Source organism: Lepidothrix coronata, unplaced genomic scaffold (genome assembly GCF_001604755.1).
Source record: "Lepidothrix coronata isolate B3197 unplaced genomic scaffold, Lepidothrix_coronata-1.0 Scaffold11, whole genome shotgun sequence".
Lineage (NCBI taxonomy): Eukaryota > Metazoa > Chordata > Aves > Passeriformes > Pipridae > Lepidothrix > Lepidothrix coronata.
In genome coordinates this window covers 6,648,010-6,658,129 of record NW_016690191.1, presented here as the reverse complement: position 1 = coordinate 6,658,129, position 10,120 = coordinate 6,648,010, and the positions used below count along the sequence as shown (strand labels likewise).

General features: G+C 43.1%; 1 protein-coding gene across 8 annotated transcripts in view; it reads left to right on the top strand.

The window, feature by feature from the left end:
• Positions 1-1,179: 1,179 nt before the first annotated feature.
• ADAMTSL3 (ADAMTS like 3) overlaps positions 1,180-10,120 on the top strand; it is a 180,465-nt gene continuing 171,524 nt past the window's right edge. For 2 of the 8 annotated variants that reach the window (XM_017805094.1, XM_017805102.1), the window contains exons 1-2: positions 1,180-1,254; positions 8,999-9,090. In XM_017805094.1, coding sequence (XP_017660583.1) covers positions 1,236-1,254; positions 8,999-9,090 — 111 coding nt within the window. In that variant the 5' untranslated portion in view covers positions 1,180-1,235. Of the gene's footprint in view, positions 1,255-5,443; positions 5,529-6,639; positions 6,700-6,949; positions 7,050-7,099; positions 7,143-7,224; positions 7,303-7,694; positions 7,744-8,995; positions 9,091-10,120 lie in introns of those variants that run through there. The other 6 variants (XM_017805098.1, XM_017805099.1, XM_017805100.1 and 3 more) reach the window with 6 other exon arrangements.

The window sequence follows — 10,120 nt, the reverse complement described above, 5'->3', positions numbered from 1 at the left end:
ATCTGAGGGTTTATTTCAGCTTTGAAACCTCAGTCTTCATCAAAGAATGTGATCGTTTGTCATTGCCACACTTGATCGTTGCATGTTACTGGCCAGCTGTTCAAATACATTGTATGGTTTTGGAACAGATGTGGAACAAAGCAAGAAATCTGCTATTCTAAGAATATTTTCCTTGCCTGCCAAGGTTTTATAATAATGCAAACAGAAACAGCTAAAAGAAATAGTTCAAAAATAGTCTGAGCTAGTTTTATCTTTTGGATTCTTTACCTACTCTTCCTGTGTGAGAACAGAAGGTGGCAACTTAAGGAGAGCATAGTGGCAGTCTGTTGCTGACTCTCCTTTCTGATATTTTTTCTGACTCTTTCATAGTCTGTACTGCTTAGACCACAAGCATAGCTGCAGAATTCCTGCAGGGATAAGCCTCTGCCATCCTTTTCTACTGATTCAAGGATAAAGATATTAGGAATGTTTCAGGATTAAGAGATAGGGAGGATATCAGGAAAAATTGGGGGAAAAGGTATATGTCCTAGACTAAAACTATTCTAAAACTAGACTAAAGCTATTCTACAAATAGTCCTTTTACAGGAAAATGGAAATATGGGAGATTTAAACAGTATTAGCAGGTACAAAGTTGGAATTTAAAAAAAAGTGGATTTTTTCAAGTATTTTAATAAAGCCCTTGATATTGAGTTGGTGAAATTAGGCCAAAAAAAAGAATACATCAATGCAGTGATACAATAAATCCCATGAAAAAGTCAGGTGAACTTTTTGCTATCCTTTTCCTTAGGTATCTGCTAACTGATTCCAGGCACGTGTAAGCAGTGTGCTCCCTATTGCTCCCACCTTGCCAGGGCTCTGGGTGGACTAACACACCTGTATGACTTTGATCAGCTTCAGCTGGGGCTTCTGCCCACGCTGCTTCCTGTGGCTGCTGGAGCTCCATTTAAGCTCTGGCCTGGCTCTCCTGCAGGTTTGCTGAGCTGTGGTCTCTGGTAGCCCATGGACTGTTTTTTTTTCTGGCTTGATTTTGTTCCTGCCTGGTTACTGTATCTTTGCCTGGACTCTGCACATTCTGACTGTCATCTCTAACTCCCTGTGTATTTTGCCTAGAAGCAGTGGGACAAGCTGCAGCTTGTGTGGCCCCTGCCCTGCCAGCCTGGCCACCTGACTGGGTTCTCTGTCTACCAGGAAGAAGCTGGACCTTGCCACTCCTTGGATGACAGTTTGTTAGAGCAATGACTGCTGAATACTTAGGTAAGGCCAAGTTTGTTAATAGTAATATCTCTTTCTACACTCTTCTGTGACTTAATACAAAATGCTTGAACTCATATAGACTTTTCAAGGGTTAAATGCAGTTGAGGCTCTGCATAGTAAGTGCAGAGTACTGACTGTTGTGGCAATATTGTGCTGACAAATATAGGCATAGATGCAGAATTATCATAAGCAACAAAAAATTTCATAGCATTTTAGTGCTTTTCTCTGGAAGTTGTTCTCTTCTGGAAGTCATGAGGGTCTTTTCCTATATACCCATTGGAAACAAAGCAAGGTATCACTGGACAGCCTTTATAACAGTTTAAGAAATTGGTACATAAAGCAGTAATATTGTTTCAAATTATATTACTCTGAGGCATTGGAATGTATCAATAAATACTTTGCTAAGCAATCTATTTACAGACAGCTGTTAGTGACTCACACAGGACCAGAGATAATGAAGACAAAAGGAGTTCTATTGGTCTGATAATGGTTGCCATAGCACTGCAGTAGGTATGGGGGCTCCATGAGAAAATTAGAGATTACCCCCTGGAAAGGTTCAAGGGCAGTTTCTGTTTCTGTGTCACTGATGATGGTACACAGAGATGGGAAAGCCCTTTGGAGAACATGTAACTGCACAGGTGATCCTCCTGTGTGGTACTCCAGCATAGGGCCCTACTTGCCTTGTTAAATTAAGCAGTACAAGTTAATTGTCTTATAGTGGGTTTTGCCTGTGTTGGAACAACCTTTTATAAGTTGGTAACCAGGAAAGAAATGAATTTATTTGTGGCTTTACCAGGTGCAAAAGTAAACAATAGATTGTGTTTGGTAAAACGTGAAATGTAGAAAATACATGTGGTAACAGCATTTTGGAGGTGACACTGGACAAGATTCTGGCTTAGCTTGTCCTGGTTTCCAGTTGCCGGTGACCAAATTCTCCTCTTGGGTACAAACACAGAGGAGCTGTTGCTATGCATAGTCTGTATTGATACTGCTGTGACCAGTGTCTGGCTCGCTGTCTGAAGATGCACCTTCTCTTCCAGCTTTATGTAGCACACATTCATCTTCATAACCCACATTGTCTGTGTCACTGGTATCCCTCTCAATGATGTATCATGTATTTTTTCCAACCTTTTCTTTTTTTTATTCCTTTACCTTGTTTGCTCCTTTCTTCTGTTCTCTTCTGTTTCTATATTGCTGTGCATCTTTAGATGCTCATGTAGTGACACATACAAGTCATCTTGTGAGACACAGGTCACCTACTTTGCTCTTGCTTTTCCCCAGTGAGCTGTTACAGTGAGGGCAGTAATTGTCCTGCTGACCTTTGACTATTGCTCATGACTTGCAATATAATTGATTTCCTCAGATCCCCTGTTTATTCACCAAATGTTGCCTCTTTCACAAAACACTCAATAATGTTTTATTTTTAACAATCACACAAGTAAAGGCCATCACAGAATGAGGAAAACAGATCATTGTCACTGTTGCATGAGAAGAAAATGCCAGACAAGTTCAGGAATTCAATTCATATCCAGACAAGTTCAGGATATGGCATATCCACAGTCTCAGTGGGGTTGTGTTATTATAAACTGGGAAGAAAGTCTGTTAAAGAACACATTGCTATGTCTATATAAACTGAGGCTATTTTACATCTGTAATGAATTTTTCATTTTGCCTTTTCTGCATTCAACCTTTATTAATACAAATTCACGTGTTCTAATTATGCCCAACATAATCACCTAGATCCTTTTGAAAATATATGCTGCAAAACCACAAAATGACAATGTAAATGTATTATAAGTTTACCTTGAAATGCCTATTCCAACTTTTTAGCTAGGGCTATGAACTGTGAACTACAACAGAAAGTAAGTTTGTGCCATTTGAATCAAGATGGGTTTGTTCTGCTCCTACTGTACGGGATCATAAATATGATCCACAAATTGTAAATGAGCCACAAGTTGTTTTGCTTGAGGATAAAAAGGAATTTGAGAGAAAAGAAAGGACAAATATTTACTCGAATACTTGAAATAGTGACCATTTTTATATACTGTTATTAGTTAATTCTAAAGTAATTTGAACACAAACTGAGAGAAAGGCAGTAGTTTTCTTCTATAATGTTTAGGTCTGTACATAAGTAGTTTTTCTTTCTGTAAGCCTTGAGAATTTTTTTCTACTTGCTATATTGATGGAGCTGATTCCAAAGCCCAGGGCAAGGATCTACATGGAATTCAATGGGTTCCATAACACCAAGAAATGAAAGCCACAGCTCTGTGGCTGAACTTTATACTAATAGAGGCTTTCCTCTTTATAGGGTATAACATACTAGTGAAGTGTGACAGTGTGTGATTGCTCTCTACCCCGGAGAGCTCGTTATTTCAGAGTAAACAAGCACCCTGTGCAAATACAATGCAGGGCCAAAGAACTGATTAGACCGTGTCAGGGTTCTCATGACTTGTTACAGGAAATTTAACATTTTGCTTTCATTAGTCAATCAGGTGCAGCTCCATTACTGATAACTTTAAGGCCTTGAACCAAAATGCAGTTTCTACACAGGGCCTCAGCAGGATACTTCCAGTTTTGTTATTCATTAGTCAGAATGCTGATTTATGAGCCAAAAGTTGTTCTGCACTGTTCCAATGGATTTTAAATTTGCAGTTTAGCCAAACATATTTTTTCCTTAGTAGTACAGACTTTTGTTGTGATGAAAGAATGGCCTTTCTGATCATCAGATTTGTGTAGTTGAATTTGTTTTGAGGGAATATTTATATATAAGTGGAATCTGCTGAAAAAGTATGTCTACCTGCATTTCAGGACAAAGCTAAATAGAGAAATGTGGGTTTTCTCTTTAGATGTGAAGGTTTTCTGTTAATGTTCAGAGAGTGAAATCTGGTGGTTATCATGTGATTTAACAGAGGTTTCTTGTTTGCCAGACCAGAGATTTAATTTTCTTCAGTTTGGCCCTTAGCTATATCTTTCAAAATCTTTTTTTCTCTGCCACTTCTGCCTGCACTGTTGAGTGTAAATTGAAATTTTCTGTTACATTTGAACATAAATCAAGAAATTACAAAACACTTCATGGCTATGTTTCATAGTGAAGACACATGGTATTAAGCTTGTGTAAAACAAAGGATAACACCATCATATTTCCAACCATCTTCCTCATGAGAGCCCATGCCAGCTGTCCAGATGGATGAGATTACAATTGTGTTCAAAGAAATAATAAGTGCAAATGTCCATATTTCACAATTTTATGAACAGTAAGGGCTTTACAGTTGTCGTATTTAATGTAATTTAAATGATGCATAATCTAGAGAGCAGCAAAAGCAAAGCATATATGGAATAAAGAAGCATTACTAATAACAAGAGACAATACATCTGAACTCAGAGTGTTAAAAGCATTGCTACAGTCTCCTATTCAAAAGTCTTACACTGATTCTGCAGAGCTAATGTGGCATGAGTGGGAATTAGAAGACTGTGTGGTAAAAACCACTAATAAGGTAATACATAAAGCACTTGACACTGGCCCAGGGATGTGCAAACATGATATAACAGGCAAAGAACTAAAGCCCCTGTCTTGAAAAATTATAATCCATACAGACAAGGCAGAGTGAGGAGAAAAGAAGTCTAATGTTTCCTTAGAAAAAGATTTATTTTAAACTTGACTGGTCAATTAGTTTTTGCAGAATTGCTGACAAACTTCTCCAGGGATGAAAATTAGGCATCCAGAGCCTAAGTTTATGGCCTTTTAACGTTAGGGTGTGTATTGAAGGGGTTCGCCATGGAGTTGCAGGTACTGTGAATTTTGAAGTGCTTGTTGTCAATCCCATCTTGCCTGAGTTTCAGGACACCTGAGTTTCGTTCAGTTTTTGCTTGGGTCAGCAGAAGGGGTTATAGAGATCTCCAATAGGAGTCAAAATTTCAAAGCTTTCAGATTAACTGGAAGTCTAAAAACAAAAGAGTAAAGTGGCAGGAGTGTGGAGTGAGGCTGAGGTAAAGAAAATAAATTGGATAAAGGAGAACACAAATCACCATTTAATGAGAATGAGTTTCACATAGGAAAATGCTGTCCAAAACCCTGCATAGTTTGTAATAGGTGGCTAAGGCTATTTTTATGCTCTGAATACTGTCATTTTTTGTGTGCCCATCTTCCTTGCGAAAAGCATGATTTCAGTGTAAGAAAAAAACCCAGATGGTGGATTGTGGGGGAGAATGGGATTAACAACACCCAAATCATTTCAGCAGCTGGGGCAAGATGTTGCTGACTGCTACTTGATGAGGTAGGTAGCAGAAGGCACTTGTGTTATTTACCGTAATGCTGGTTTTGAAATCTCCTTGGGAGGTAGTGCTGGTTTTGAAATGTCCCTAGGGAGTAGTGTTGTGGGTCCTTAAGTCAGTTTTCTTACATGCTGTATAAATTCAGACATAGAACCTCTAACCTGGGACCAAGATCACAAAGAATTGTGTGTATGTGTAAACAGAAGGCTCACTTCAGTTGCTGGATTTGATGAGACCTAATCTAGGCTACTTTCTAGTACACAACTTTTCTACATTCAAATTCATTGCAGATGAGCAATGTTTCTACTTGTGTGTGCAATGTTCAATTATCCTTTATTTTTAGGAATGCACACAACCAACTGATCTGAATAAAATGACCAAGAGCAGCATTGAAGGAGTGTATCAGAGTAAGCTGGAAGGAGAAAGAGAACACAGAGATGCGTAGCAGAAAAAAGGGAAAAAGCATTCCAATGTGGGAAACTTTGTTAGAATCTTGGAGCCAAACCTTTCCATGTAATCCATGGCTAATACCAGTGCTAGGAATATAGCCAGGGCTGTTTTGTCTAAATATACCCATCTAGCAAACAAATGAATAGTTCACTCTGCAGGTTTTGCTTCAGGGACCCAGGGGACTGCTTTGCTATTGAAGGGTGAATAATTGTGAGAGAAGAGATAATCTAAACAAGGATGGTGCCAATTGTGTTCAGTCCTAAGTAGATGTCAGGTCTTGAGGGTCAGCTTCATCTTGTAGTTGTGAATCCCTGTGGGACAGGAAAATGGATTTTCTCCATCAGATGATCTAATGGCTAAATTCTGGCTTTAAAATCACCTGTGATCAAGTCTGAAGCATATGCTGACTGCAGGAGTATGTCTTTTTGGAAGATAACAAATTGCAGCGTGTAATTGAAGTCACAGTGAAAAGACGAAGGGTTTAAGTTACTGTAGCAACTGAAATGGACAGAAAGCCAAGCTTCCCAGAAAGTTGATACACTTTTAGCTGACCGGTATTAGAAAAAGAGAAGATAGGGTTCTTAGCAGCACTCTTGCCTGTTCCACAGCCTATTATCATGATAATGTACAGACTGGGAGGAACAGCTTTCCTCAGCTGTCAGGGTGAACCCGAGACAGAGCAGCCTGTGAGTTACAGTGGCACGGATGAGGCAGCCCGGGCAGGTGGGTGTCCCTGCGAGGTCTGCGATGTCCCAGGGAGCCCTCGCGCTGCTCCCGGCCGGTAGAGCGGCTCTCCCGCAGGCTGTCAGCTCCAGGTCTCTGGCAGGCTGGTTTCAGCAGAGGGCACTCTGTTCCTAACGATAGAGGAGGCGCCTTCCCGTGCTGGTGAGAAACCTAAACAGATTGGAAAAGTTTCCAGTGCAACATACTTGAACAAACTCTTCATCGGTTATGTTTAGTTCACTGGAGCATATTTTTAACTTCAGTGGCAGGGATCAGAGCCCTTTCTTTACGTGGTGCTCGTAGCGGACTCGACGAAAGCTTGGGATATCAGTGGAAGCCGTAGCGCAAAGGTAGAGGATTTTGGCGTTCCTGTTTAACAGCTCGAAGCTCAGAGGGAGAACGAGAGCAAATCTGTCGTGCGAGACATACTCGTCAGATTTACAGTAGGAGACCTAAAAATATCGTAGAGGGCAGCATGATTAAAGACCTCCTCGGTGTGCGAGCAGATTTGCAGCTGTATTGTGAGAGTTACTTGGAGATGAGACACAGGATGGTTGCGGTTTTGGAAGCTGCTTTGCATCAGATTCGGAGGCTGACTTCACGGTAGCTTTTGCCCCTCGGGGGAAGACGAACCACTTGGTCCCGGGGCTGCCGGGGTCTCGGCCCTCGACATCGGCGCGTCGCCAGTGCCTCCGCGGCCGGGGGTGGGGAGGACGGACCTCCTTGGCCGCCCGCCCGCCTGCGCTGGCCGGGGAGGCAGAGGCTGCGCGGGGGGCGCGGAGCGGGAGCCGGGCCGGGCCGGGCCGCGGCCCCGCGCCGCAGGTGGAGGCGCCCGGGCTCCTCCGGCCGGGGCCGGGCGGGCGGGCGGGGGCGGCCCGCTGCCAGCAGCCTGTAGGACCTTGGCTGGGGCGCGGCGGTGGGCTGGAGCCTGGCGTGAGGGAGGGGCCGCCGCCGGCGGGGCAGGATGCTGCATCCCCGGGGCCGTGACAGCCGAGGCTCTGCCGTGCGCCGGCCGTGCCCGGCCCGCTCCCCTCGCCGCTCCAGGTGGGTGAGCTCGGGGATGGCCCTGGGACAGGGCAGCCTCTCCTGACCCCCTGTCCTCGGCGGGTTCCTTCGGCGAGGCACGGTCGGGATCGGCCCGAGCCGGGGCGGCCCTAGAGGGGTCTCCGGGAGGGCGAAGCGACGCGGGTGCTTCTGCAGCCCTTGGGCAGCCCAGGCACCGGCACCTGGGAAGTACCGCAGCCCGGCGAGTTGGGCCAGCTGGGGCTCTCGGCAATGCCCAGCCAAGGGGGAAAAAATAAGAATTTTATTTATTGCTATAGCTAATTGAAACTTTTCAATGGCAAAAGCATCCAGGAGTGGGAAAGATTTTAGGAGGGAGGGGAACTTTTAAGTTTTTTTGTTTGGTTGGTTGGTTGTTTTTGGAGGGAGGGGATAAAACACTTCTTTCTGTAAGGAATCTTAATTATGTTCAGTTGACAGGTGCAAGAACTGTTTGGATAGATGGTTTTCCTTTGGGATGTCTGACCTTTTAGGAGGGAGTGCTTAATTTGAAGGAGAAGTTTGCATTCGCTGTGGGGCTTGGCAAACCAGTGAGGGGGTGGGAGTGTTTTTTGTGTGTGCCTGTGTATTAGGGTGTGTGTGAAATTTGCACTATTTTGACGTCACTATGGTCTAAGGCAATAAGATACATTGACACTAGGAATTAGCACATGTAGCAGTGTTATTAAATGTTGGGTTTTTTGTTGGCAATTTTAAATTGAAGTTTTAGTAAAAGTGATGGACAATTTCATGTTGGCCTTGTAATCATGATGATCACTAAAATTGCTGGAACCTTTTTTTTTATTTGAATTCTGCCCTGATTGCTTAGTCTCTGAGCTAAAGGCAGTGCAAATGACTGCTGAAATCTCAGAGCTGAGCGCTCAGCTTTGAGTGGGTGAAAGTGCTGGAAAGTACATCAGAAACCCTATGCTTCTTGGATTCCACCTTCCAGAGATCATGATGGGAGGGGTTCCCAGTTTGATAAATTCTCCTACATCCAGGAGACAATCAAGTTTGTCCGCGACTGCCAGCTTCCCCAAACCTTTCATTTTCCCCCTTTTCTGTTCCCTAATTGGAACAGCCTCGCCCTGCAGGCTGTGCTCATGGCATGCGCTGCGCCTGCTCCTCTGGCCAGCACAGCACTCCGGTGTTTGCATTGCATTGCTTCCAACGGCCGGCCCAGTTTGCTTTAGTCGTTGAAATTCTGGCCGAGCCCACTTGATTTTTGTTTGTAATTTGAACCAATTTCTCTCAGCAGAGCCCCAAGGCATGAGGATGGCCAGCCCTAAAGCCACCGGGCTCTCCTGGGAGTTCACTTGGCTTGCTATTGCCCTCTATGCTCGTCTACAGGTAGGTAATGAACTTGTCGCTGTTGTCATGCATGGTCCTTTATCAGGTGATGTTGCTGCACACTTTGATTTCTATTTGTAAACAGAAAACTGCCGAAGGAGCTGCACTGTGATTAAAAGACTCCCAATGAGGTTTTCCTTTCACTGAACTTTCAAAGACATCTATGTGGAAAATTAATATTCTTTCTCTTACTAGTAATATTGTACCTGACTTTACAAATGGGGACCAAAGGGAGATCTTGCCAAATGTGTGATGCCATGGGTCTTTCTAGGCAGCACAGCTGCTCTTTGCCCCTAGGAGTTTAGCACCTGATAAATGTTGAGATATTGTAAGTGACAAGGGTTTGGAAGTCTGCAGAAGGTGGTCCAAAAAGGTTTGTGCTTTAAGTGTTCAGTGAGTACAGGAACCATGGAGGAAAACCATAGCTGCCAACTGATCTATTGCCTGACACATGAGCCTAATCAGTTCCAAGAAGTGAGTATTTCAAGAAATATGGTGTGCTGGCATGCAGCAGAGATGTTATTATAGTATGTCATTCTCTGTACTGATAGTTCCCACAGCACAGAGTGTTTCAAGGATTCTTCAATCTTAAATACACCAAAATCCAGAAATCCTTAGAAAATGATGACTGAATAAACTGGACAATTTTTTTTTTATCAACAGCATCAGTTTTTGAAGCATTGTAGGAGTTTTTGACAAAAAAATAAAGTCTTTATATGAAATTAATGTTGCTGTTTGCTGCAGTAGTGTTTGCTGCAATAGTAGTGTGTACTGTTCGTACTATTGCAATACTGAGAAATGGTGGTTAAAACTGGAGCCTGATGTGCTGGGCAGCATATGAACATACATCCTGAAGAATTTTGAATTGAAGAGTAATACAACAGGCAAAAGTAAATTCAAAAGGAGTGTGAAGAACTGAGGAGACTGTATTAGACAACTTAGTAAGCTACGATGAATTTAGGGTGGACTTTGAGGTTTAAGGGAGTGGGAATGGGGCTCCAACCCATCCTCAGTAGCACTGCTGAGCATG